At 61.5% G+C, this 26392-nt stretch overlaps 3 protein-coding genes across 17 annotated transcripts in view; 2 read left to right on the top strand and 1 right to left on the bottom strand.

Annotated features, from left to right (window-relative positions):
• KLC1 (kinesin light chain 1) overlaps positions 1–3103 on the top strand; it is a 58526-nt gene extending 55423 nt beyond the window's left edge. For all 10 annotated transcript variants that reach the window (XR_014260913.1, XR_014260914.1, XM_082451011.1 and 7 more), the window contains 2 exons: positions 2321–2396; positions 2749–3103. Coding sequence is in view for 8 of the 10 variants with exons in the window: in XM_082451011.1 (XP_082307137.1) it covers positions 2321–2396; positions 2749–2751 (79 nt within the window). In the remaining 2 variants the exon portion in view is untranslated. The remainder of the gene's footprint in view (positions 1–2320; positions 2397–2748) is intronic.
• XRCC3 (X-ray repair cross complementing 3) lies at positions 76–12652 on the bottom strand. Of its 3 annotated transcripts, XM_082451106.1 has the most exons (9): positions 12497–12651; positions 9545–9661; positions 9097–9398; positions 7265–7402; positions 6951–7163; positions 3829–3983; positions 1614–1826; positions 1473–1519; positions 76–1389 (listed from the first exon to the last, which is right to left on the bottom strand). In XM_082451106.1, exons 3-9 carry the CDS (start codon positions 9149–9151, stop codon positions 1170–1172), a joined length of 1041 nt encoding a protein of 346 aa, XP_082307232.1. In that variant the 5' UTR covers positions 9152–9398; positions 9545–9661; positions 12497–12651; the 3' UTR covers positions 76–1169. The 3 variants fall into 3 exon arrangements, with proteins under 3 accessions (XP_082307232.1, XP_082307231.1, XP_082307230.1); XM_082451105.1 differs by having other exon boundaries at positions 1473–1826; positions 12497–12652; XM_082451104.1 differs by having other exon boundaries at positions 76–1826; positions 12497–12650.
• Positions 12653–12857: 205 nt separating this feature from the next.
• On the top strand, positions 12858–26262 carry ZFYVE21 (zinc finger FYVE-type containing 21). 4 transcript variants are annotated; one of them, XM_082451100.1, is made up of 9 exons: positions 12873–13061; positions 21750–21800; positions 22000–22168; positions 22906–22981; positions 23066–23157; positions 23656–23709; positions 24061–24181; positions 25411–25553; positions 25685–26262. In XM_082451100.1, the coding sequence occupies exons 1-9, from the start codon at positions 12924–12926 to the stop codon at positions 25855–25857; spliced, it is 1017 nt and encodes a 338-aa protein (XP_082307226.1). In that variant the 5' UTR covers positions 12873–12923; the 3' UTR covers positions 25858–26262. The 4 variants fall into 4 exon arrangements, with proteins under 4 accessions (XP_082307229.1, XP_082307226.1, XP_082307227.1 ...); XM_082451101.1 differs by lacking the exon at positions 23656–23709; XM_082451102.1 differs by lacking the exon at positions 24061–24181 and having other exon boundaries at positions 25685–25861.
• Positions 26263–26392: the final 130 nt, after the last annotated feature.

Genomic DNA, 26392 nt, shown 5'->3' with positions numbered 1-26392 from the left:
GACATTAGGCACCCAGTCCTTTTAGGGTCACAGACGACTTTGAAAACATGACGACAACTGTAAATGGACCATCCCGTCCTAGAACGACGTGCACAGAGCGTGTGCCCCGTGACAGGGATTTACCGCCCCACCCCAGTGAGCCCGTGGGAGCCTGGGACCAGTGTCTAGCTCCTGGAGCTGTGGGAGGGTGGCCACGGCACTGAAAGTGGAGTGACAGGGCCACCCCAGGGCTGTGAGGACAGACGTCACGTGTATGAGTCCTTAGGACAGTGCCTGGCAAAGAGCAAGTGCTGGTGCGGGTCCAGGGGCTGCAGGTGCCTTCACCGGCACTTCTGTCCAGCCGGGGCTGCTCTGTGCCGGGCAGCAGTGGGGAGGGGGCAGAGGCAGGGTGATGATGGGGGCGAAGGTGGCGCAGCCCTGCCGGAACTGGGCAGTCACGTCTCTTGGTGACCGTGGGGCCTTGTGCTGCCACGAACAGATGCTCAGATTCTGGCGTTTGTGGCCAGATGCAGCAGGACCCTGGCCTATGGGAGGTCCCGAGTTCTATGCACACGGTGCGGGAGCGCCCTGCCAGAGTCGACGCCCCCCCAGTCCAGGGCTGAGGTCCTGGCCACCATGGCCAGCCTTGGAGGAGGCACTGAGGGCACAGCGGGATGTGCTCTCCTTTTAGAATAGTTCTCGTCTGCCCAGAACGGGTTTCCCGGCCGATGGGCCAAGCCGGCGCCGCGGCTGCTGGCGCCCGCTGGGGCTGGTGGCGGGGCTGGTGGCAGGGGCAGCGCACAAGGCACATCTCCCCGCTCCGATGCCTCTCCCCGACCCTGCGGCCTGGCCTGCCGTGTGTTCTCCACCCTGTGCCAGACCGGGGCCCGGGGGTGTGCTGGCGGCCAGGAGCCGACAGCCCGACCACGGGGTGAGGAGGGCCAGTGGGCGCTCGTCTGACCTCGGCCCGCCGTGGCCCGAGGCGTGGGTGTTGGGAGCTTTGGGAAGGGGATGCGCAGCCTTGCGGGGTCGGGCTGCGGCCCGGGGCCCTGCATCCGGGCAGGAGCTAACGTGGGCCCGGGGTGGAGGAAGCCGCTGCAGCGGCTGGCGGTGGGGGGGACTATAGATGCTGGGCGCTTCCCGCAGCCCCTGGTACCTGAGGGGACCCTAACCAGGGGGAGGGCGACACGTCAGCAGGACTCGGTCCCAGGCGTCCCCCGCACACCCTCAGCGGTGACCGTGTAGGAACAGGACGAGGGCGGCAGGTGGGGGGCGGAGACCACCCTCAGGGTGCGGCGGGGCGGGGCGGAGGCGGCCTCCTCGGGGCGCTGCCGGTCGGCCATCAGCCTCACCAGGAGCTGGTTGGACCAGGTTATTCCCAGGGCCGGAGACACCCGCTCTCCCCCGACACTGAGACAGAAAACAGCCGACTGTCCTGTGCTGTGTGTGGAACCGCGGGTCCCGCCACCCCTGCCCTCGGGCGCCCCACTCACCCCGGCAGCCCGGCTGCCGCACCCCACTCCTCCGCGAATTCCGTCACCTGGAGGGTCCAGATCGGGGTCAGCGGCGGTGAGGACCCGGCCCCCGCCCGGCCCCCCTGGCCTCGCCCTCCCTGGGGGCGGAGGGGGGCCCACCTGGTTGACGCACAGCATGGGGCTCCGGAAGGTGCAGCTCAGCCGGCGCAGCTCGGCCCCCAGCGCCTGCAGACGCCGGGCCCTGAGGGCCGAGGCCGCCCGGTCGAACTCACAACGGAACGGGGCTGCCACGGAGTCGATGACCACCAGGCGGGCCATGCCCCGCGACAGCAGCACAGGCACCTTCTCACGCACACACTCCAGCAGGGTGTCCTGGAAGCCGAGGGGAGGTGGCCGTCACCACCCGCGCGGGGGACCCCTCACCACGCCCCGCCCTGGGCCATCACAGTGGCCGGGCCCCTCCCCTTCAGTGGCCCCGTGCTGGGCACCGACCGCCCGGGCCACCACGGTCACCAGGACTGCCCAGCCCCACCCAGTGGAGGGAGGAAGCAGGTGTGCGGGGACCTGAGTCTGTCCTGCAACCAGCGTCGCCTCCCACGTGAAGACCCCCGGGCCGCGCCCAGGCTGTGCGCTAGGATGCTGACCGGGCCGGTGTGGGGCCTCAGGTGCCCCCAGGCCAGGCCCACCTGCCCCCCAAGGCCCTGCACGCTGTGCTCGGGGCAGCCCTGTCCCTTGGGGTCGCCTGGCTGCCCGCCTGGACTCGGCCCCGGTGCCCGGCGGCCACACGCTGGCCATCCCGTCAGGCACTCCTGAGAGCTGTCGGGTGTCTGGGATGAAATTCGACTCTGTGCTTGTTAACTCTCCAGGGTGTCCCCAGCAGAGCCTCTCTCTGTGGAAAATGACAGCAGCAGCAGCGGCGGCCTGGAGGACGCCAGCCTTAATGTGAGTCCTGCACCCCTTCCCGCCACCGCAGGCAGCGCTGGGGCATGGGGTGGCCGGGGCGGGGGCAGGGCTGCGCCCGCCTGCTGCAGGGTCGGGACTCCAAGAGGGGCCTAGCTTGGAGACCCCGTCCCCCAGGGGGAAGCCTGGGGCCCTGAGGCTCTGTTTGTGCAGCGGCATCACGCCCCGGTCCGCACCTCCGGCCTCCCCCCGGGCAGGGCCCCCCAGTCGCTGGGCAGACACCAGCGAGGGCCGGGGGGCCTCCTCCAACCAGAGCTGCTCCCGAAACGGAACTTAGGAATGCCGCCCCCGGGTCTCGGCCGGCCTGGCCCTGACCCGCTGCCGCGTTTCGCAGTGAGGATGCGCCGGGAGGATGCGGATGTGCTGCCTGGGTGCGTCCGGAGGGCCCTGTGACAGCCAGGGGACGCTCGCGAGCCTGGAGGGCCTGGAGCGGGAGCCTGTAGCACTGACCTCGCCTTCTCCTGCGTCCACGCCCTGAGCCCCATCACGCTAATCACCCGCAAAGCCACGGCCGCGCTGGGCCCCTAGGGGACGGCCACCTGCCGCCGGTCCACCCCGGGCCGCCCATGCCCTGAACCAGCCCGGGCTCGCGTGCCACCGCTCATCGTGTTACTTCCCCGCGCTATGTGTGATCATGTATTTTACTGTAAAATTTTTAAAAATTAAAAGTTTATACAGTTCATCCTTTACCGGAAATTCTTTTTATAGCAGTTCTTAAATGGGGGAAGGGCCCGGGTGGGTGGCTCTGCGCACTTGTGTTCGGTGCGCTGGTCTATACTCCGTCTCCCATCTCCCTCCTGCAGCCTTTGCTTCATTATTCAGCCCCAAACAATGACCTCAGCTGGCTGCTCCCCCGCCGCCTGCCTGCCCCCTGCCCCCTCCCCAGGGGCCACTGCCCTCTGTGTTCCCACCGCTGTCTGCCCACAGGGAGGGCGCATGACCCGGGGACGGCTTCCAGGTGTGGTGTCGCCCCAGCGGCCCAGCCAGGCGCGCTCAGCAATCTGGGGGGCCTTGACAAGGGGACTTTCCCCTCCTTCAGAGGCAGAGGTACAACCCCACACCACGGCTGCTGCCGGGCCAGTGGCCTGGACGGCAGGTCCCGTCCTCTGGGCCGCGGTCCCCTCTGCAGCCAGGTGAACAGCCGCAGGAGGCCCTTGCCCGGTTGGGGCCTCCTCTAGGGGGCAGGAGGTGGCGTGTCAGGCGCCCCTCCCTTACCCGCTCTTCCCTTGGGGGTAAGGCTGCCAGAAACACACTGGACGCCCAGTTCAGCCTGCGTCCAGGTAACGAGTAGCGCCGGCCTGAGCGGAGCACACGGCCCCCCGCACACGACACGCCGCAGGCGGGCACCGGGGCCTGGCCTTGCGGGTCGTGCGCGTGGCCCACCCGCGTGGCCGACTTCCCCTCAGACGCTTACCACGTCGGCTGCGTGCTCAATGAAGATCTGGTGGCCAAACTGGATTTTCCTGACCACGTCCCCTGGGACGTCTGTCCGCAGGCGCTGCTGCTGAGCGATGAGCTGCTGCAGACGCCGGCTGGGGAAGGCGTCCTCTGTGCACACGAACACGGCCCCTGGGAAGCCGCGGGGCGGTGAGCAGCGGGGGGCCCGAGGCCGCCCCCCCCACCCCCACCAAAGGCCCTCCTTCCTGCACTGCCTCTCGTGGGTCTGCCCCTCCGACCCGGCACGGGGGCCGGCCGGCGCCCACCTCTCACCGCGGGCCCCTCACCGCCGGAACTGCACCCTGTGGGTCTGCCCGCCCTGGGCTGTCCGAGTGGGAGCGAGGGGAACTGTAGGGGCTCCCGGCTTTCAGAAACGCCCCCTCCTGCAGACACAGGGAGATGCCCCTCCCAGGCCCTGCTGGGCGGATGTTGCCTCAATTGCACTGTCAAGGCTCCTCCTAAGGTTCTGGGCTACCTGGTGGTAACTGTCTTTGCTGCGCCTGGAAAAGCCAGTAAACAAAACACAGGCGATGCATCACCAGGGGCCTGGAATCCCCACCAGAAGGTACCCCCGGTGTCCTGCGCTGAAAAGAACCAGGGGCCACCAATTCTCAACAAAGGCCCCAGGACAATTCAGTGGGGAAAGAGTAGTCTTTTTAACAAACGGGGCGCTGGGACAGAGACACCCACATGCAAAAGGATGAAATTAGACCCTTACCTCACACCATATAGGAAAACTAAATCACAATGGATCAAATATGAGAGCCCAAACCATAAAACTCTTAGAAGAAAACACAGGGGTAAATCTTACGACCTTGGATTAGGCAGTGGATCCTTAGATGTGACACCAAAAGCACAAGCAAGAAACAAACTGGACATCATCAAAGTGAAAAACTGTGCTTTAAAGGACACCAACAAGAGAGAGAGAAGACAACTTAATAGAGAAGATACTGCAAATTGTTTATCTGATGAGTTTAGTATCCAGATTATATAAAGATCTCCTGCAACTCCACAGACAAATAACCCAAGCTTTTAAATGGGCAAGAGATTGGAATAGACCTTTCTCCAAAAACACACGAGTGAGCAGCAGCACGTGAAGAGATGGTCAACGTCACTAGTCACGAGGGGAATGCAGTCAGCGCCACAGTGACAAACCACCCACACGGGCATCAGAAGCACAAGCGTCGGCTCAGACGCGGAGGGACCGGAACCTCCTACATCGTTGATGGGAAGGAAAACGGTGTAGCCGCCGCTGAGAACAGTCTGGCAGTTCCTCAAAGAGCGAAACACGCAGCTACCATACGACCCAGCAATCCCACTCCTAGGTGTCCACCCAAAGCCACGCACGAACGAAAGGTGTGAACAACCGACATGACTGTCAACGGATGAGCGGGCAGCTAAGTTGTAATCTGTACACGTGATGGAACATTATTCAGCCCTACCAAGGAATGAAGAACTGACACATGCTCCAATGTGGGTGAACCCTGAAGACATTATGCTGGGTGAAAGGGCACATTTGCATGATCCCATTTATTTGAAATGTGCAGAACAGGCAAATCCATAGAGACAGGAAGCAGATGGGTGGTTGCCAGGGGCTGGGGGAGGGGAGAGTGGGGAGTGACTGCTCATAGGGATGGGCCTTCTTTTTGGGGTGATGAAATGTTCTGGAACTAGATAGTAGCAGTGGGTACACAACTTTGTGAAAATGCTAAAAACCACTGAGTTAAATAAAGAAGAAAGGCCTCAGGACTTCCCTGGTGGCACAGTGGTTAAGAATCCGCCTGCCAATGCAGGGGACACAGGTTTGAGCCCTGGTCCGGGAAGATCCCACATGCTGCGGAGCAACTAAGCCCGTGCGCCACAACTACTGAGCCTGAGCTCTAGAGCCCGCGAACGACTACTGAGCCCGCGAGCCACAACTACTGAAGCCCGTGTACCTAGAGCCCGTGCTCCGCAACCAGAGAAGCCACCGCAATGAGAAGCCCGCGCGCCGCAACGAAGAGTAGCCCCCGCTCGCCACAACTGCAGAAAGCCCGCGTGCAGCCAAGAAGACCCAATGCAGCCAAAAATAAATAAATAAATAAATAAGAAAGGCCTGTGATCTGGCGGTGCGCTGGCTGAGCCCCATCAGGACTCTCAGGGCCACGGCGAAACCTACCATTCCGCTCGCTGTACCGGTCACGGCACCGCCCCGGGGAGGGGACCCAGAGAAGGGGCAGAAGCAGCGACCCCGCGTCCGCACGCGCTACTTGTGGGTGTGTAACTTTCATTTTGACCCGGTTCTGTTTCAGCAGACTTTCAAACTTGGAAAAGAGATGCAAGATGGAAGGAGAAGCACCGTCTGACCGTGTCAGTGGTGAGCTCCCGACCCTTGGGGCCTCCCTAACCTTCCCTGGCACGTTCCAGCCCATTCCCGGGGGCAGGGCTGCCTGGGGAGCCCCCGACGTGGCCAAGACCCTCGTCACAACGCCGCGGCGCCCGTGTCCTCCACATCTGGGGAGAGGCCTGGACAGAAGGTTCACAGCCAAACCCAATCGCACGGCCCTCGAAGCTCCTCGCCCCACACCCTGTCGGGCGTCTCACTGGGACAGGTGAGCGGGGTGCCCGCCCACAGAGGGGCTTCGAGAAGCTGGCGGGAAGGTGGCCCAGCATTTGAGGGTCGGCGGGGAGGAGCTCCACATTTTCTGAAGCGCAGGATCCAAAATAACTCCAGAGCCGCTTGGCCATTCTCTTCAAAATTGGGGCTTTCAGACCTGCTTTGGGAAGTCACTTTCTCAGGAAAATGTGCCTCAGGCCCCACATTTAATGTGGTCACGGTGGCCATGGGCCAGGCCTCTGCAGGGGACACGCCGCTTTACGGAGTCACCCCAGGCCAGCTCTGTCACGCCTTGGCCAGGCCCCGGGGCTCTGCACTTTCCCTCCCACCGAGGGGCCCGTGGCCCCCCTCCCACTCCTGAGGCAGGAATCGCAGAGCGGTTGTGAAGACAGAGACTGGAACGTGGAAAACGGCCCCCAGGGGCAGCCTCTGGCCTCGATGGCAGGTGCCCGCGAGGTGACAGGTCAGGACCCCTGCCCGCCCCCCGAAGTGGCCGCACTCACCGGCCCCCAGGCCTCCGTGTCGCCGCGGGAGCTGCACGGCCAAGCAGAGCTGCAGCGCCAGCTGGGTCTTCCCGGCGGAGCTGCGTCCGGCCAGCTCGGTGATGCCGTCCAGGGGCAGCCCGCCGCGGAGGAGCCCGTCCAGCACGGGGCAGCCCAGGCTCAGGCGCTGGTGCTGCTCGGGGAACTGCTCCTTCTGCCGCAGCAGCTGGAGCGCTGGGTGCGGGGAAAGGGCAGGTGAGCCCAGCCCCGCAGGAAGCCCCGCACAGGTGCCCCCGTGCCCCGCTCCTCCAGCCAAACCCCAGGGCACCGGGCACCTGTGCAGACACTGCTTCCCCGCAGGTGTGAGGAGGCCGCCCTCAGCAAGCGCTGCACGTCGGGGCCGGAGAGGCGGGTCAGCCTCTGCAGGTCTGGTCCAGAAAGATGCAGAACCTCCTTTACTGACCTCAGTTTGGCTGAAGGTATAGAATCAATTACAGGACAAGGTCAGACACGGTAACACACGGCGACACAGCAGGGACAGCAGGTGTCCTCCAGTTCTGGGGACCTGGCGGGCAGGGGCCAGTCCACCTCTCCCTGAAGTTGCAGGGACCCCCAGACGGAGGGTGACCATGACGGGACGGGAGGGAAGGGGCCTGGGGAGGCCCGCATCTTGGCTGCAGAAGCCGGACGCTTGGGCCTCTCCCTGGTGCCGGGAGCAGCGGCCTCCGCCTGGTCCCACGCCCGCCTGGACACGTCTCCCAAGACAGGTCTGTGTGTGCACAGCCTGGGAGGGGCCCGGGCCGAGTCGGGGGACCCATGCACGAGGGAGAGGCCGCAGGAAGGGATCCAAACGAACATCCACTGAACCAGGCCACGGGATGGCCAGCGGGGCGAACAGACAAAAGAAGAGGCAGCATGCTGGCGGCAGTATCGCGGAGGGCTGGGTTACAGGGTGAACAGCCCGAGGGAGCTGGTGTTTCATGAGGAAAATGAATAATTTTGAGCTTAGATAAACATATTACTTTCAAACGAGTAGAAAGAAAAAAAAGTACGCTAAAAATATATCCAACCAATCCAGAAGAAAGCATAAAAGAAAAACAACACACAAAAAATAGGACGAACAGCACAGCTTAATAAGGGAGAGTTAAACCTAAATTTATCAGGAATTACCTTAAATACGTATGCACTGAATGCTTCAGTTAAAAAAAAAAAAGACTGAATGAAAGGGGAAAACAGAACTACTGATGTGCCCTTAGGATGGAGGAGCAGGACGGGACGCTGCTGCCGAGCCCTGCGTGCACTCAGGGCCCCTGTCAGCTGCTAACAAGCACCTGATGTCGAAGCATCCCTCACAGACACCCCGGGAGACAGCGAGAACAGAGGGGGGTGCAGGGCGCCAGCCGGGCTGCGGAGGAGCCAGTGCAGCGTGGGAATGGACGCGCCCAGATGCCAGCAGACTCGGTGGGCTGGCCAACCCTTTAAGCATTTAGAAAAGAGCCACCGCTGCCTGACAGACCTACTGCGACGTGGGAATAATCAGAAGTACAGGGGAAATGCGGCGCATGAAAAAAGGAGGCAACCACTAACTTTGGGGGGAAAAACCAGAGATGGTACAAGAAAGGAAACAGTCATAACCCCGGGTTCAGTGGCAGCCATTATGTCCCCAGTCACAACTCTGATGGCTAATGGGACCCAAACTGTGTTCCAACTGTGGCGGGAGGTGTGGAGGAAGTAGGGGCACACGGGCACCAGCCAGCCCTCACCCCCAAAACAGGAGGCCTGTGAGGACTCGTAACACAGACAAATCACACACAGCAACATAAGCTCACTCGTCAGCAACCCAGATATAAATACAACAAAGCTGCTAAAAGACTCCTAAGTGCTAAGTAGTTCCGTTTCACTTTTCAGACACCATGTGTGTACTGCTTTGATGAAAATGAAATTAACTTAAAAGAAGTCCTTTCAGTTAAACACACACACACAACTGAAAAACCTGCGGCACATTCCAGCATCAGGGCGTTGATCAGCACCAGCTGTCCTGGGTCAGTAACCAGAGGGTCCCCAGGGCTCAGACAGGCAACCTTGTAAACCTGTTCTACATAAGATGTGTATATATGTACGTTCATACTTTTACACAATCACTTTATATAAACATCAGCAAACACACCTTTCTTAACTGCAGCAATAATTCTAGGATTCAGGTCCAACTGATCCAAATCCATTTTTTCAGTGGGGTGACCACAGAGATGGACGGACGCCCAGGGACACGAATTCTGACGTGCTTGTCGTCCCCTCGAGCAGCCCGGGAGCCGAGTGCAGCAGAGTGACCGAGCCCGGGTGCGCGGTTCCCTTTGTGACAGGGCCACACCATCAGCCCTGAGCCTGGAGAGGCTTCACTGCACCAGGAACAGCAGTGAGAGACGTCTAAGGTGGCGCTTCTGTCCGGGCAACTGTTCGGTAACTCAGAACCTAGGACTCAATCCACACACAGATGCATCTGAAGAGACCTTGCATTCTGAAGGTCAGCCCGCTTCATCCCCCGCAGAAAGTGGGAGAAACCGGCTTGTGTCCCAGCCCCACGCCCTCCAGGCCAGGGGCGCCCTGCCCTGACCCACCTCTCTGGGGTGACGGCGCCGGACACGGTCAGAGGCCCGTGTGCGCTGGGCTCACCTGAGTGGAGCCTGCTTTGCATTCTCCGGTGTGAGTTCCCTTAAGTGTGTCTCCATGGCGACCTGGAAAGAGCAGAAAAGGCCACGTGTGGTGGATCTCAGAGGACGCCCAGGAGGTCGGAACTGCTGCCCCAGCAGAGAACAGCGGACACCGAGTCCGGCCCGGCCTGCAGCCTGCCCTCCCCGCTGGCAGGAGGGGGCAGCCGGCGGCGTGTCCACCCAAGATGGCACAGCCGGGGATGCAGCAGGGCAGCGACACTAAGGCCGCAGCCACTCAGCAGAGGCCAGGCTCAGCGTCCAGCAGCAGCAGCGAGGCCCGGGCCTCTGGACGGTGTCAGGTCGCTCCGGAAGCTTAAAGAACCGGGCCGTGTACACCCCCTCATCTGCGGTCTGCTCAGGGAGCCCCTGGAGGCAGCTGCTGGGAGGGGGCAGCACGAGGCTCTGGGGCCCACAGCCCGGGCAGGGGGTCTCCGGGCCAGCAGGCTGCTCCCACGTTCTGCTGGCGCAGGGGGCGGGGGGCTCCCAGGCCAGCTGCTCGGGGCAGGGCTGACAGTAAATACTGCTGAGGCCCTCAGGACTGCACATCAGGGCAGAAGGGCGGCCTGAGTGCAGGGCCCCGGTACCAACTGCAAGGCGACTGGGGGATGTCGAGTAGCTAGGAGTGCACCCTGAGGCCGTGTGGGAGACGCCCGGGCATCAGACATCCGGACAGAACACCAACCTGGGTTTGTAAATTCTAGAGGAAGTGCGTGTGTTCTTCCCCTGGACTTGTGGGAAGCCCCCGGCTCTGAAGCGGGGAGCAGGCTCTGAAGCGGGGAGCAGGCTCTGAAGCGGGGAGCAGCGAGTGGGCTGGGGTCTGGATTCTGAATGACGGGGGGAGGGAGCCTGCGTGGGGACACAGCCGGGAGGTGCCTGTATATAAAGCTCGGATTCTGACGAGCAGCTGGACACGGGGCAGGAAAACCAGCGGGTGACCACCAACCGAAGGGCCTCAAGCTTCCGTGATGGGGGGGTAGGGCCCCCAGAAGCAGAGTGCCCACTGACGGAGCACCCGCTGGGTACCCGACACCGGCCCAGGAGCTGGATGGACCAAGAGCCTCAGGCAGGGGCCCGGGTGAGCCAGCCACCCTCCAGGTCTGTGCTTCTCCAACCGGGGACAAGCATGTGCCCAGGCAGCACCCAGGCTCAGGCACGGGGCGGCCTGGACAGAGCGCAGCGGCTTCCAGGGGCATCTGAGCGCAGGTACCGTTCCAGGGGCACAGCTAACGGCGGGCGCCGCTTGGTGAGTGTGAAGGCGCATCAACTCTTAGGGCCCAGCGCGAGACTTCGAGGAAACTCCAGTTAGGTCCCCGAGCCTTCCCAGGTGGAATCACTTTCCTGTATCTCTGGGACTCTGGGGCTCTCAGGGGGCCTGAGGACCCCATGCCGCCAACACACGCTGGGACAGGAAGGCGGGGCCGTGGCAGATGGGCCCACCTCCACCCTGGGGGCAACACTCAGGTTTCCGGCAGCTTTCGTTGACTCAAACTAAGGACTCAAGGGTTAGAGAATGAGGGAAGATCTCCTTTCAAAACTAATGCACTAAAATAAATGTGTTCAGGGCCTCTCCCGCTCAACCAGACAGCCACGCAAAGGAACCGGAGGGTTGGTCGGGGTGGAAGGAACCAATCCCCACACACTGAAACTGTTCATTCTTTCTCTGGCCAAGTTCGGAGCTAAATTCAGGCAAACTACATACAGCTCCACTAATGTTGCCCTAAAATCACTGAAGGTAATGAAAGGTCGAGGGCTGACATTTATCAAACACTTAGTCTCTTCCAAGCGCGTGACAGGTATGAACTCAAACTTCACACCAGCAATATTATAACCCTGTTTTGCTGGTGAGAAAACAGAAGCACACAGTGGTTACACGACAAGCTTAAAGTCATGCAGCCAGCAAGCGGCCGGCCTGCGACGCAGGTCCAGGCTGTGTGTTCTAAGCCCCGACCCAAATTAGCCCGACCCTGAGTTTACACGGCCCACCTGTTAACAAATCCAAAGGGAATCGTTTGGTCTCCATACTCTGCAGAACTCGGTTATCCAGAGGCTGACCTGCCCGGGGGTGTCCAGCCCTGTTGGGAGCAGCCCACCCTCAAGGCTGGGCATCTTTTCCAGCTCCCCCTCCCACAAAGGGGCCAACGAGCACTCCTTCATTCTGGGGCTGCTGGGAGGAAGCTGTCACCTGGGACCTTGGGTGGCCACACAGGTCCTCCCACGCCTGGGCCACCTCTGTGGTTTCTCCAGAACTGGCCAGCCTCGACTTCTGGCCCCCCTCGCTTCTCAGGATCCTCTTCTGCCTCTGGGAACCTCTTCTCTCTTCAGCCCCTGAGGCTTTGAGCACTCCCCACTCCCCCAGACCTGGGTGTCCAGTAGACCCCGCCTTGGCCGTCCGATGAACCAGGGCGCCCTGCAGACGCACCCTGCCACCCACGCGCATCTGCTCTTCCCACCGGGCGCTGCATCTCCGAGGTTGACCACCCCCCACCCTCTCCCGCCCCACCCCACGGCCCCTGGACTGCTGCCACAGCCCAAAGTGGCCCTGCAGCTCTGCGGGCTGACGGCCCCAGGACCGGGCCCCTCCTGCCCCAGACCCGCTCGCCAGCCCGCGCGGCACCGGCCCCGGGCTCCCTCCCGCCGCCGAGACTCGCTCGGACCCTCACTCGTCCCCTCGCTCGGCTGTGCCTTCTGCCCGCCTGCCCGCGGGTGCGAACCGCGGCTTGGGGCATCGATGACGCGCGACCCCGTCCCCGCAAAGCCCCAGGAGGAGGGTCGCGCGGGAGCCGAGCTGCGCTCTCGGTGCCCAAGGCCACCCCTGCCTCCATCCCGCCCCGGACCACGGCGGCCACTCCTCGCACTCACCTAGACCGCGCTCCACACGCTTCTTCGCGCCGTCCTACCTCTCGCAGCCTACTCTTCCAATGAGCGCCGGGCGCCCCGCTCCGGATACGCCAATCAGAGATGAAGCGGCGCCCACGTCGCCGACTAACTGGCCAATCCAAAGTCTCAATAGCCCCGAGGGGGCGGAACGTGCTCGGGCCGGCCCTCAATGCCTATTGGTGGCCGACCGCAGGGTGGCAGGGGAGGTACCCTTGCGCCAATTGGAGAGCGCAGCGACGGGGCGGACACCTGGCGGCGATTGGTCCGAGCTCCGTGCTTGGCGTGGGGATTGGGCGCGGGCGCTGTCAGTCGCGTTGGTGGGGCGGGGCGGGGCTCCCGGGGGGCTAGGGCCCGGTTGCGGGCGGCGGGCGGCGGGCGGCGGGCGGCGGGCGAGCGCTGGGGCGGCGTCATGTCCTCCGAGGTGACCGCGCGCCACGACGCCAAGAAGCTGGTTCGCTCCCCCAGCGGCCTGCGCATGGTGCCCGAGCACCGCGCCTTCGGCAGCCCGTTCGGCCTGGAGGAGCCGCAGTGGGTCCCGGACAAGGAGGTAGGTCGCGGACGCCCGTCAGCCCCGGGACCGGGTCCGCGCCCCCTGTCCCCTCCCCGTGCTCCCAACCCTCCCCGCGTCCGCGCCCCGCGTCGGCTCCCCGGGCCCGCCCTGCCTCCCCGACGCCCCTCCGCAGCCCGACCCGCCCTCCGCTCCCCGCGCACCCCGGCCCCGGAACTGCCTCCTCCGGGCGGCCCTTCTGTCCTCCCCACCCCCAAACCCGGCCGCCCTCGGGACCCCTGCCCCGCGCCCTAGCGGAGCTCCCGGGCTCCACCCCTCCCGGGCCACGGGTACTCTGCCTGGCCTGGTTTCTTTTCGCGGGGCGCCCAGTCTCCCCCGCTTTTCAGAAACTGCCCCCCGAGGTTTCTGTGACCCTTCACAGATCTCCCTTCCTGATACGACCCGGGCTTTGCCCAGCTGCGAGGTCATCTGTGGATTCCGCCACATCCATTGGTCGAGCTGCTGGGCTGGAACCTTTGAGACAGTTGCGACCCCCTCCCGCGAGGGAGGAGAGGAGGCCCGTGTTTGTTTATTTATAATCAGCGCTCTGTGTAGGGGACTCTCGCTGTGTGGACTGCCCGGCGGTGGTGTCTGAGGGAGTCTTGGGAGTGAGTACGCGTGTCCAGGTGGGGCGTCTGGAGGGCGTCCTGCCTGGGGAGCTGCACCTGCTCCCAGAGGTGAGGGGCGCGGCGGGGCGTGAGCTCTCCCGTGGGCGGGGTGAGGGCGGAACCTCTGAAGGCCCTTTTGTGCTGTGCCACAGGGTTTGGACTGGATCCCATAAGCCGGTTATTCTCAGCTATGCTAAACCAGGCGGAAAAACTTCTCGCATTCCTGTAAATCACAGACGTCCCAGAGACATAAAAGTAGCACGATTTTTGAAAATGCTTTAAGTTGCATCTCTTTCCAGCATTCCGATTGATCACTTTTCCTTTCTCCCCCTAGAATCACGGTTGGCAGGCGGCACGTTTTCTGCAGGGGGGCGAAGGGGGGGATGCGATCAGGTGTTTTCAGGGCACTGGCAGTGAAGCGCCCAGAGCTCGGAGGGGCGGTTGGGCCAGCCGCGGGGAGGTCTCAGCGCCGTCCTGCCAGGGCTGCCCTTTTCTCTGGTCTCCTGGTCACCGAGTTCCTGCAGGCCAGTGCACAGAGAGGGTGAGATGTTGGTGCGCAGGCGGGTCACCGAGCTGGCCCAGGCCACGTCCTCCCTTCCTCTTGGGTTTCTGCTCGCCCTGTCTGTGCTCTTTCTCTTTTGCATTTTTCCTCCTGGCGTTTGCAGTCTTTGAAATCACAGAACATACCTTTTCTCGCGTGGTCTCCTTGGTTAGTGCTGTTAAGAAGTGATTAAAGAGAAAAAAGGTAATATCACGACTCTCGTTCTCCTAAGTGAATGCATGTTCCGGAGCTCTTTTAACTGCATCAGTGAGGGAGCCGGACAGGTGTTATCAAGGTTCGAAGAGAAGTCAGAACCGCACAGCCTGACCTGGAAGGAGGCAGGTGAGGGCAGGAGCTAGAGGCGAGTTGGTCTATTCCATGGCGGGGGAGGGGAGCTGGGACAGGGACATACTGTGTCTGCAACATCTCCACTTCACTGAGTGGGCACCAAGCGTGTCCTCGAGGCCAGGGCAGAGTGTCAGTCTTTTTCCACTGCTGTCCCCCGAGGACCCTCTTTAGACATTTTTTCCCCTGATTGATCCCCCATGAAATGTCACAGCAGTGGATATGTCCACTTAGGGACCATATGTGCGGGAGAACACCCCTCTGGACGATGTGCAGTTTTCCCCTGCAGCCCGCAAGCTGCTCTTCAGTTAACCTCTGGGTCCCCTCTGCCAGCCCTCTTCAGGGCCCTTTGCTCTTTCCTGAAATGATTGTTTCGCAGGTTGTACTGCACGTGTTGTCCTTCTTTGCGGGTCTGGTGTTGAGGTGCGTCTGGAGCCCTGCCCGCCTGTCTGGGGGCTCTCGGGAAAGTGATCAGGTTGGGTGGGCGTGCTTGGATCAGCGTGGCACTCCCTCCTGTAACAGAAGTTTTGTTCTCATGTTGGAAGGATGGCGGGGTGCCTTCCAGAAACACGCCCCCAGTTTGCCATCTGAGCAGCCAAAGAAGGCCCTAGAGGCGGAGGGAGCTCAGAGTGGGGAGGAAGTCTCCAAGTGACTGTGGACAGTTTCTCCTCTGAGTTTGAGGAAGTGCGTGTTGAAATGTACTGGGGAACGTCCTAGAGTCCAGAAGTGACCAAAGGAAGTGTCCGGAGGAAAAGAAACTTGGAGTGGGGCAGTTCGGGCTGGGAGAGTCGGGATGAAGTCTGGCCTTGGTTGCGGTGGCTCTTGGCGCGGGCGTGGGGGGCCGGGGGCTTGCCCTGCTGCTCGCTCAGCTTGGCGGCACTCGGCCTGTCCAGTGCTTCTGGGACCCACGACCCTGGTGTGTGGGGAGGGGACTCAAGCGTGGAGATACCAGTGCTGAGAGGTAGGTTTACTTGTGGTTTGGGACGGGCGGTGGCGGGGCATAGGTGGAGCATGGCAGGGGACGACATGCCGTCCTCAGCTTCGCCCGCCCCCGCACTCAGCTGTGGGTGGATGAGCGTCACGGCTGTGTGCAGCCGTCCTGCGTTCTTCGTCCCGGCTGTCTTCTTCTGGGTCCATCAGCGGCCAGCCTGTTGCCCATCTATCACCTTTTTTTTTTTTTTTTTTTTAAGTTTATTTACATGTGGTCTTCTCGTTGTGTTGCCATTATCAAAGTGGGATTCTTTTTCTTTTTAATTGATTAATTAATTAATTTTTGGCTGCATTGGGTCTTCGTTGCTGTGCGCGGACCCTAGGCGCGTGGGCTCAGTAGTTGTGGCACGCAGGCTCAGTGGTTGTGGCTCGCGGGCTCAGTGGTTGTGGCTCGCGGGCTCAGTAGTTGTGGCTCGCAGGCTCTAGAGCACAGGCTCAGTAGTTGTGGCGCATGGGCTTAGCTGCTCCACAGCATGTGGGATCTTCCCAGACCAGGGCTCGAACCCGTGTCCCCTGCATTGGCAGGCAGATTCTTAACCACTGCACCACCAGGGAAGCCCCATCAACTGTTTACTCAGTGCCTGACCCTGTGCCAGCTTGGTAGCTGGGGCCCACAGGGGCATCCCTTACAGATGTTGGAAAACATGGGGATGTGGGTACGTCTGTAGCTCTCAGCTTCTCAGAGGGGTTCCTGCCCCAGAAATAACTGAGACTCACTTTCCTGGTGTCTCTGTGCTCCCTGGGAGCTTGTGAGGTGGGGAGGCAGTGGCGGGACGGGGAGGGGGCCTGGGAACAGCTTGGGCCTCGTGTGACTGCTGTCCGAGTGTTCCATGACCAGGAGAGTGGGCTTAGGGGTGGGCCGTCTGGGCACACAGCCGTAAGGACTTGCTACAAGTAGCCCCAAATACTGCATTTTATCGTTGGAATCCGGGCAGTTTTGTAGCCCCTTTCTTCCTGTCCTGGGCGCTGGGTACAGCCAGTGATGACGATGGCTCTGCACTGTCACTGACGTCAGGTGCTCTGCAGGTTCAGAACCGGGGAGGAGAGAGCACAAGTGTGTCAAACAGAAACAAGGTGAGGAGAGATTTGTGTCCCACAGGGTCACTGTGGGGGGAGGTCTGGCCCAGGGCCCTGCGAGCTCTCCAAGGGCAGGTGGCAGGGGTTGCTCCATGGGAGGGGCAGCCCAGGCTAGAAGGGAACGGGGTGGGGGGGGCAGGTGGTGTGATCTGACAGCGGATCAGGGGCTGCACCACCCCAGGACAGCCTGTCTCAGGCTGCGGGGTGGGTTAGAACTCTAGTTCAAGGCCCTGCAGGAAGGAGAGATTAATGAAGGTTTTATCAAGTCAAGCTCGTGGGCACTTTGTTCCGATGGACGAGTCAGCCCGTCCCATCAGCAGTCCGCGTGTGGCTTGTGGTGGGTGGACAGGGGTGTCTGTTAGTCTTCTCTAGGGCAGGTGGGGAGGGGCCCTTTGCAGGACGCGTTCCCAGAGCATTGTGGGCGGCGTCCCCGGTCTCTGGTCTCCTGGCCTCCGGGATCCCAGGCGGGGGTCCCCCGTGGTGAGGAGCCAGGAGAGCTGCCCACGGCCCCTCGGGCCGGCGGGGCGCTGCTGCCAGTGTCGGGAGAAGGCGGGTTCCTGGCCGTCCTGCGGGACACGGGCAGTGGCCGCCTCTCCTTCCTGGGATGTGGTGTCTGCACCTGCTGTTCCCTGTTTGATGGCTCTGGGCTTTGTCCTCGGAGGTGTTCTGTCCCTCCCCTCCTTCCCTCAGGCGCCCCACCCACCCCCGTGAAAGCATCTGTTGTCAAATTCGTCTCAGTCCCGGGGCTGCTGTGTGTCTGCTCTTCGTCCTGTGAGCTGGTTTCTAACATTTTATTGGTTCCCTCATGAGTTAATGAGTTAAATCTTTTTTTTAAAATTTATTTTAATTAATTAATTTATTTTTGTTTGCGTTGGGTCTTCATTGCTGCACGCGGGCTTTCTCTAGTTGCATTGAGCGGGGGCTACTCTTTGTTGCAGTGCGCGGGCTTCTCATTGCAGCGGCTTCTCTTGTTGCAGTGTGCGGGCTCTAGGCGCACGGGCTTCAGTACTTGTGGCACGAGGGCTCAGTACTTGTGGCGCACGGGCCCAGTTGCTCCGTGGCATGTGGGATCTTCCTGGACCAGGGCTCGAACCCGTGTCCCCTGCATTGGCAGGCGGATTCTTAACCACTGCGCCACCAGGGGAGTCCATGAGTTAAATCTTTGACATGGGTTCATTTTATGTTTGTAGGAGTTATGCTTTTACTCTTTAAAAACGGTTGTTTTTCAACAAAGATACAGTAATACATGTAATTTGTAACTTATTTTTATGATTTATTTTTGAGGAAGCCTTTTTCTTTTTAATTTATCTAATTAATTAATTTATTTTTGGCTGCGTTGGGTCTTCGTTGCTGTGCGCAGGCTTCTCATTGCAGTGGCTTCTCTTGTTGCAGAGCACGGGCTCTAGGAGGAGGAAGCTTTTTTAAAAAAAATATTTATTTATTTATTTGCTTGTTTGTTTAGGCTGTGCCGGGTCTGAGTTGCGGCATGCACGTGGGATCTAGTTCCCCGACCAGGGATCGAACCTGGGCCGCCTGCGCTGGGAGCCCAGGATCTTACCCACTGGACCACCAGGGAAGTCCCCTAGTAGCCTGAGAAACGGTCTAGCGTGCGAGCCAGGCGCAGCCGGGCAGGTGTTGTCTCTCCCAGCGCCGCCAAGGACAGCGTGGGAGGAGGCGTGACTGCCCTTTGCCGCTCCAGCCTCAGAGGGAGGGTGGGCATCTGTCCCCAGATTCTGTCCTTTTTATAGTAACTTCTTTTTAAACACTCCTTTAAACTCTCCAAACTCTCTCTTCCGACTCTTCTGCTTTGAGGGGAGATGCCCTGTCGGCCGTCCTGATGCGCTGCCCTGGGCCCCCCCAGGGCTCCCTGTGCTGGAGTCGGACAGCAGGTCGGCAGAGACCGCGGGTCTCCAAGCAGCCCTGTGGCCCAGGCTCTGCCCTCGGCCGCGTGCTGGGGTGGACCCCACGATCCCCGAAGGCCCCTTCTGCCCTGAAGTCTGCCATCTGGGCCCGGCTTCCTGTGGCCCTTTCTGGTTTCTCCTTTGATTGTTCGTAATCTCCTCACTTCCCCACCAGAAAGCACACCCCCAGCCTCGTCTGAACTCTCCTGCGTCATCAGGGTGGGCACGAGTCAGCTGTTGCTCTCCTGGCTCAGCGAGGGGTTGAGGCCGCTGGGCTCTGACCCTGGGGCTGCAGCCAGGAGCGCGCTCGGGGTCGGGTGTTGCACTAGTGGCTGTCTGTGCCGCCCCCCGGCTCCCCCGTCCTCTGGTGGGCACCCAGGGGACCCTGTGGAGGCCACCCTTACCACTGGCTTCCTCCCAACTGTGGGGCGGGGGTCCTGGGGGTGAGCGCAGGGGCCCCGGAGGTGGGCTGGAGGCTCCACCGTTGACACTGTTTCACTCGAGGACGAGGACGGCCCTGCTGGTCCTACCGCCCGTCCTGGCAGGTGGGGAGCGGCCTGGGGCAGCCTGGGGGGGATCAGGCAGCATCTGCGTGTGTGTCTGTGTCTCTGTGCCTGTGTGCGTGTGCTCTGTGTGTCTGTGCCTTAACCTGCACCTCGCACGCAGGGCCCTCACTGAGCTCCTGCGGGTCCCGGTTCTCCCTTGCAAGTGTGCCTGTCTGTGACGCCAGCCCCAGCCCACCCTAGCGGCGCCGTGGTGACACACAGGCCTGGGTGCGAAGTAGTCTGAGAGGCTGGAACCCAGGCAGCTTTTGTCACACATGGTGCAGGTGGGTTGCTCACACCTGGTTTCTGGACTCCGTCTCCCCAACAGCGGTTTCCCGGAACCCCAGAGCCTCTGGGTCCAGGTCAGGTGCACGGGGCCTGGTGCTGGGCCTCGCCCTGGGCTTTTTGTTTCCTTTCGATGCAGCTGGTTTATCAGACAAGGTGTGAGTTCTTTGGTGGTAATTTTACTCTCATATCTTCACCAATTGCTTTATTTCCTTATTTAATTCTGTTTTCATATCAAATTGTTCTCTTGATAACTTTAAAAGCTTCTTTTATATAATCCACAGGAAACTTACCTTATTTAAAAGCCTGTACATTTTCTGAATAATCTCGTTGGTTATTTAGATTAATACAAAACTTCTAGATCACTAATGTTTTTAAGGGAGCGAATTTTATTTATTTATTTATTTAAAAAATTTATTTATTTTTGGCTGCATTGGGTCTTCGTTGCTGCACACGGGCTTTCTCTAGCTGTGGTGAGCAGGGGCTGCTCTTCGTTGCGGTGCGCAGGCTTCTCATTATGGTGGCTTCTCTTGTTGCAGAGCATGGGCTCTAGGCGCACAGGCTTCAGTAGTTGTGGCATGCAGCCTCAGTAGTTGTGGCTCGTGGGCTCTAGAGCACAGGCTCAGTAGTTGTGGCTCACAAGCTCAGTAGTTGTGGCGTGTGGGCTCAGTAGTTGTGGCTCACAGGCTCTAGAGCTCAGACTCAGTAGTTGTGGCACATGGGCTCAGTGGTTGTGGCACGTGAGCTCAGTAGTTGTGGCTCGGGGGCTCTAGAGTGCAGGCTCAGTAGTTGTGGCGTGTGGGCTCAGTAGTTGTGGCTCACGGGCTCTAGAACGCAGGCTCAGTATTTGTGGCGCACGGGCTTAGTTGCTCCGCAGCATGCGGGATCTTCCCAGACCAGGGCTCAAATCCTCATCCCCTGCATTGGCAGGTGGATTCTTAGCCACTGCGCCACCAGGGAAGCCCCGGGAGCAAATTTTAAATTCTGCTGTGGTCTTAGTTTAGAAATTGGTCTCTCAGTTGCCTAGATGCGAGCCTCCCGGCGAGGGTGGGGCAGCCCTGGGCTCCACGTCCCCGCCGTGGGTGCAGGACGCGCATAGACTCGGGAGGCAGCTCTCGCACTGGAGCCTGGCCTGATGCTGGTGGTCCCGCCGGCTTTCCCCACATCCAGTGGATTCTGTGGCTGGCAGATGTGTGAGGTCACAGGAGAGCGTGGCACACAGATGCCCTGCCATGGGTGGAGGCCCGAGGGCCAAACACACGCAACGTTCCAGAACTGACAGCAAGAGGCAATGGCAGGGGCTGGTGGAAGCAGCTTTGCTGTGATTAGCCAGTTTGTGCCTGACGCCGGCAGGGACTCTGTGGATGGTTCTGGAGGGCCAAGGTGGGCCAGGCCCTGTGTCCCAGCCCAGAATGCAGCGTAAGAGCAAAGAGAAAATAAGGAAACGTTATGGGATCTCAGAATGCTTAGACACCAGCCCAGGGTGGGGCCGTGGCTGTGTAGAGCTGGGTGGGGCTGGGGGCCGGCCTGGACGCCTGCCCTCCCACGGAGAAGGGCACACTGCGTGTGGATGCCAGGCTCCTTCCAGAAGCTTCCTCAGGGTCCCGGCCCCACGGTGGGCCCTGGCACCTGCTGTGTATTTCCTCAGAGCGACAGACACGGCTGAAGGCGCAGGCCTGGGGGCGGGAGGGGTGCAGAGTAGGGGTCAAGGTCAAGCACTGCGCTGGCAGAACAGGGAGGATGGGGAATGAAGCCCGGGCGGTGAGTGGGTTCTGGCTGCCCAGATTGAAGCCAGGCAGTGAGGACGAAGGGCAGGACACTGGGGTCAGGCCGTGTTGGCCAGGACTGACTGGGGACTGGCCAGATTAGGGTCGCGTGGTGGTCAGGGTGTCTGGCTCCCTGACGGTGGCATTTTACTGTCACTGTGTCATTGGGGTGAGGTGGCACATGTGTCCAGGAGCAGCTTTCCCACCGTGGACGCTGAGCCTTGGCGGCGCGGGGACAGTCTCTCTGCACTTGGTGCCAGGATGGGAAGAAACCCTGTGTCCTGTGTCAGATGACAGGTCTGAGGACCTCCGTGTGGTTGGTTGGTTTGGTGATAATGTGGCCGTTTCCGGCCCTGGGCCTCGGCCTGTCCTTGGAGCACTGTCCCCGGCCTCCCCGCTGAGCCCCGGGCGTTTGGGCCCTCGTAGCACCCTTGCTGGCTGGACGCTGCCCCAGCTCAGCAGACCCACTGCGCTTCTCCGCGCGGGGACCCGGTGTAGATCACTTTCTGCTGCGGCATCGCATCATCTCACGGCCGATCCTGGGTTCCGGCGACAGGACGGGGCTCCCCGAGGAGCTGACCGCGTGGCCTTGGCAGCCGGGTCCTGACGCCCTGTCACCTTCTCTCCTAGTGCCCGAGGTGCATGCAGTGCGACACCAAGTTTGACTTTCTCACCAGGAAGGTGAGCTGCGGTGGGGCGGTAGGGGGAGTGGGGGGTGGGAGTGGGTGCTGTCTGTCGCGGAGCCTCGGGGACAGTGGCGGCCTGGTCGGCAGGCGGGGGTCCGGCCGCTGGGAAACCATTGGGACCCTCGAGGCATCTGGTCGTGGATGCCGGTGGCGCGGGTCTCCGGGGGTACTCACTGCCTGCCCCGCGTCTCCAGCACCACTGTCGCCGGTGTGGGAAGTGCTTCTGCGACAAGTGCTGCAGCCAGAAGGTGGCGCTGCGGCGCATGTGCTTCGTGGACCCCGTGCGGCAGTGCGCCGAGTGCGCCCTGGTGTCCCACCGGGAGGCCGAGTTCTACGACAAGCAGCTCAAGCTGCTCCTGAGCGGTGAGCACCTGGGGCCTCGTGTCTGTCGTGTGGTGGCTGCGATGCTGTGACGCCCTGCCCGGCCTCTGTCTCTGCGGGGCGCCTGCTGCAGGCTTGGGACCGCTGGTTGGGACTCCAGGTGCAGCCCCGGCCGTCCTGGGACATGGTGGTGGCGAGAGGGCAGCTCTCTCCCCGGGCCTGCTGCCCCCTCCCCGTGCCTGCTGCCCCTTCCCCGGGCCTGCTGCCCCTTCCCCGGGCCTGCTGCCCCTTCCCCGGGCCTGCTGCCCCTCCCCGGGCCTGCTGCCCCTTCCCCGGGCCTGCTGCCCCCTCCCCGGGCCTGCTGCCCCTTCCCCGGCCCTGCTGCCCCTTCCCCGGGCCTGCTGCCCCTTCCCCTTGCCTGCTGCCCTCTCCCGGGCCTTGGCAGCCTAGCCCCCCTGGCCTGCGGGCCCCCTCCCCCTCCTGGCAGCAGGGCGGGTGGTGCTGCCCAGTGGCCCCCGAGCGCTGGGGGAGGGTCGGCGCCCTGTGATTCAGGCCCTTGGGAGGTAAGGCCCCTGGGAGCCCCAGGCAGCGCCTTTTATTTCTGCTGTTGAACCCCAACCCTGTCACGGCCTTTCCGCCTCAGCCGAGGGCACCGCAGAACAGAGCTGCCACCTGTCTTGCTTTCCTTTTGTCCTCTGTGCGTGTCCCCTGGTGGGCTGGCCTGGAAGGGGAGGCGAGAAGGGAGCTGCCGGGGCCTCATGTCTGGTTTTCATCCCCAGGAGCCACCTTCCTCGTAACTTTTGGAAACTCGGAGAAGTCAGACACGATGGTCTGTCGTCTTTCCAGCAACCAGAGGTAAGAGCGGGTGCTGCTCGGCACTGACGCTCTGTCGCTCCAAGCCTGAAGTGACGCGGTGTGGACACCCTTTGTTTGCTGCAGGTACCTGCTTCTGGACGGGGACAGTCGCCACGAGGTCGAGGTCACGCGCATTGCCGCCGTGCAGATGCTCACAGAAGGCTTCCCTCCTGGAGGTGAGTGCCGTGTGGCACCGGCCTGGGTGACTCTCGGGGTCTGTGGGCCGTCCTGCTCAGCCGCGGCAGGGGCTTGTGTTTAGTGAGTGGCTGTAGGAGCTCACCAGGCGAATGGGGCTTAACGTGTAAAACAAGCGGGGACTCTGCTCTTCTGTACGTTTCACTTACTGTCGGGCTCGGGTCAGGGGTAAGGCTCCGGCGGCAGCTGGCATCGGCCCGATTCCCCGATGCCTGGAGCGTTGCCCGCCCAGCACCACGGCCCCCAGGGTCTGCGGGGACAACCCTCCTCCTGGAGCTTGCGGAGCGCTTAGCCTATTCTGGATCTTTCCACCTAAACTTCCACACTTCAGCAGCTGTCCTTCCACGGAAGTGGAGTTGGTGTTCCGTGTTGGGTGCAGTGTGCTGAAGAAACCCACGTGACTTAGTCCGTCTTGCTTTCTGTTTTCTGATCGGCTCTTGCTTGTTCTTCTCTCCTGCCTGCCTACCTTCTTGACGTAGAAAAAGACATGCACACTTACACCAGCCTCCCGGGGAGCCAGCCCGTCTCTGAAGGTCAGCTCCCCGCTCTCCGCCGCTCTCCCTGCCCCCGCGCCGGGCCGCGCCTCCTCCAGACCCTGCTGTGTGCTGGGGTCCACGCCGAGGCTCTCTGTGAAACACACATTCCCTTCTTTTGGTTGATTTGAAGGACAGTTGGGTCTAAGACGGGCAGACAAAGCATAAATGAAGCAATCTATCTCATCTGCTCAGTTCTGCGCTCCCAAGGGGAGCCCTACGCATTGTTTCCTAACGTCCCCTGGGCATCCACTGGGCCTGAGCGGGCCACGCGAGGGGGGCGCGGGCGGCGGCCCTCCCCAGCGCGCTCCCGTCCCTCCGCAGCGCGCTCGCTCCCGTGTTCTCTCGTAGGAGCCTCTCTGCGCTCCTGGGCCTGCAGGTGGCGAGGGGAGCGGGCCGGCGCCGCGTTTGCCCCCCGTGCCCGAGCACAGGCTTGTGCGTGGCGGCACCTGTGCTGCACCGTGAGTCGAAGGTGCGGAAGTCATGGTCCGGAGAAGCGGGGGGCCACCCCCCACCCAGGCCGGGGCATCCCTCCGTGTCCTTCCCGCGTGTGGGCGGGGCCGAGGGCTGGTGGCGCCACGCGCCCCCTTGTGGCGGTGCTGGGAGGACAGTGAGTCCTGCTCTGCCCAGGCTTCCGGAACCGTTAAATGCCCAGAAAAATGTGTTCCCGAGGGGGCGGGGGCGGCGGCCACAGCAGCGTCGCGCACTTTCTGTCGAGGCCCAGGTACTTGCATGCAGCTCTGCCGGACACAGACTCAAAATGCGACAGCAGTCACAGGAGCCACGGAAACGTGGCCTGGGCCAGTAAAAGTCTACTTACGGGAGCGGGGGGTGGGCAGAGCACAGCCTGCCTGCCCCAGAGCCCAGGGCGGGGGTCACTCCTGCAAGGAGCCCAGGCGGGGACAAGCCACTTGACACCCAGGGTCAAACCGTGGCTTATGAAAGGTCATGGGGGGCGTCCCAGGCCTTGGGTGGCGGGGCACTTCCAGCCGGATCGACCTCCCGGTGGGCCGGGCCTCTCCCACCCAGCACCTGCTCGCCTGCCGGCCTGCGTTTGACTCTGAGACCTGCGTCTGATGGAAGGGATCTTCTGAGCTGGGTAACTGCTCACAACGGAGTTTTCCTCCCAAGTCACAAAGTAGAACAGCTGTAGGCAAACTCCACTGTGAGGCTTGGTCTCCTTGCCACTTTTCTGGCTGCAGTCGTGACAGAAGGGCCGTCTGTTCCTCCAGCCGTTGGTTCTCAGAGCATGTGCTGGGGTCCCGTCGTCGTCTATGGCGTCACAGCCCAAAGGCGGGCAGTTGTCCCAGCAGGCCGACCCCACACGGCATCTTTTCGGGAGCTCGTGTACTAGAATGGGGTGTTGGTGGTACTTGTGCCCTCCGCTTTGACCCTGGCTCTCCAGAGTAGGGTGGGGGTGAGGCCAGCGTGACAGGCAGGGTGCAGCCTGGGCAGCCCTCCCGACGGCACCGCGCCTTCTCCCTGGGTTCTCGGCCACGTGGTGCCGAGTGTTTGTCCCGCTCTGTGAGCTCGGGCTCATCCGCTGGGCAGCCCCTAGCCCAGGCCCCGCTACCAGGCCGCCTCCGTCCGAGGCCAGCACCAGGGCTGGGGAGGAGGTGCCCCAGCCAGCACATCAGGGCCGGCGGCACCCTGGGCGCTCAGCGTCCCCTCGGGCATCCTTACCTTGTCTCCCCGCTCCAGGAGGCAACGCGCGGGCCACAGGCATGACCCTGCAGTACACGGCGCCAGGGGCGGAGGGCGTGACGCAGCTGAAGCTGACGGCCGGGGAGGACGCGAACGGCAGCAGAAGGCAGGCGACAGCATGGCTGGTGGCCATGCACAAGGTACCGTGGGCCCAGCCCTTCTGCTCAGAGCACTGCCCACCTTTCCCAGGGGGAGGCCCGCTGCCTGCCTAGCCGGGGCGCCCCCACTGGCTTCAGCCAGGCACACGCATTTATCTCTGGTCACCTTGCAGGCTGCCAAGCTTCTCTACGAATCTCGGGACCAGTAACGCCACGCGGGCTGGACAGTCCGCTAGGGGCAGCAGCACCTGCTCGCCGAGCACGCACAGGCGCAACTAACCCTACACGTGCTGGAAACGCAACTCAAGTACTCGGAGCTTACTTAGTGCAATATGTACACAGTTGATTAATGCTCAGAACACCTCGTGCTTTAGAATTTGTCTCTTATCGATGCCTAATTGGGGTGGGAGAGACTGAGCTACACTACTGCTAAACTCTTTTTAGCATAATCTATACCATGTTTTTATGAGTGCCCAAGTTTACTAGATGGTTCTGGTCCCTTGATGTTCGTTCCATTAATTCTTCCACGGAAGTGATCTGGGCAGTGGTAACTCGGCCTGATTTGTACTGGAGCACATCTCACAGACTGCCCGTTCGTGTGTCACTCATCTGGGGCTATGAACAAACCTTTGCTACTTCACAGGGGAAGGAACAAGATTTGTGTTTTGTACTTTTCACTATTTCCCTTTATTAAAATAATTGTACAACAATTTGTATATAAAGCTTATGATTAAAACCTATTTTGAAAATACGGATCAGGCCTCACCTCGCTGTGTCCAGACAACCTGAGCTTCGTGCTCAGCTCAGTTCTGGCTCCAGAACACAAGACTCACAGCCTCCGGCGAGAGACAGCGGTTTATTGTGTGCACGTTTACACGGCA

Source organism: Balaenoptera physalus (assembly GCF_965194825.1).
Source record: "Balaenoptera physalus genome assembly, chromosome: 2".
Taxonomy (NCBI): Eukaryota; Metazoa; Chordata; class Mammalia; order Artiodactyla; family Balaenopteridae; genus Balaenoptera; species Balaenoptera physalus.
The sequence above is the reverse complement of the archived record's forward strand: the minus strand, read 5'-3'. Positions and strand labels throughout refer to the sequence as shown.

Excerpts from the sequence above, each read along its gene's own strand:
- XRCC3 (XM_082451104.1), bottom strand. The coding sequence starts at position 9,151 with ATGGATTTGGATCAGTTGGACCTGAATCCTAGAATTATTGCTGCAGTT. Across the intron at positions 7,164-7,264 it reads GGGAAGCAGTGTCTGCACAG|CGCTCCAGCTGCTGCGGCAG; the intron begins GTGCCCGGTGCC and ends CCCCGCACCCAG. Across the intron at positions 1,827-3,828 it reads TTGAGCACGCAGCCGACGTG|GACACCCTGCTGGAGTGTGT; the intron begins GTAAGCGTCTGA and ends CTCGGCTTCCAG.
- ZFYVE21 (XM_082451100.1), top strand. The coding sequence starts at position 12,924 with ATGTCCTCCGAGGTGACCGCGCGCCACGACGCCAAGAAGCTGGTTCGC. Across the intron at positions 21,801-21,999 it reads TTGACTTTCTCACCAGGAAG|CACCACTGTCGCCGGTGTGG; the intron begins GTGAGCTGCGGT and ends CCGCGTCTCCAG. Across the intron at positions 22,982-23,065 it reads CGTCTTTCCAGCAACCAGAG|GTACCTGCTTCTGGACGGGG; the intron begins GTAAGAGCGGGT and ends TGTTTGCTGCAG.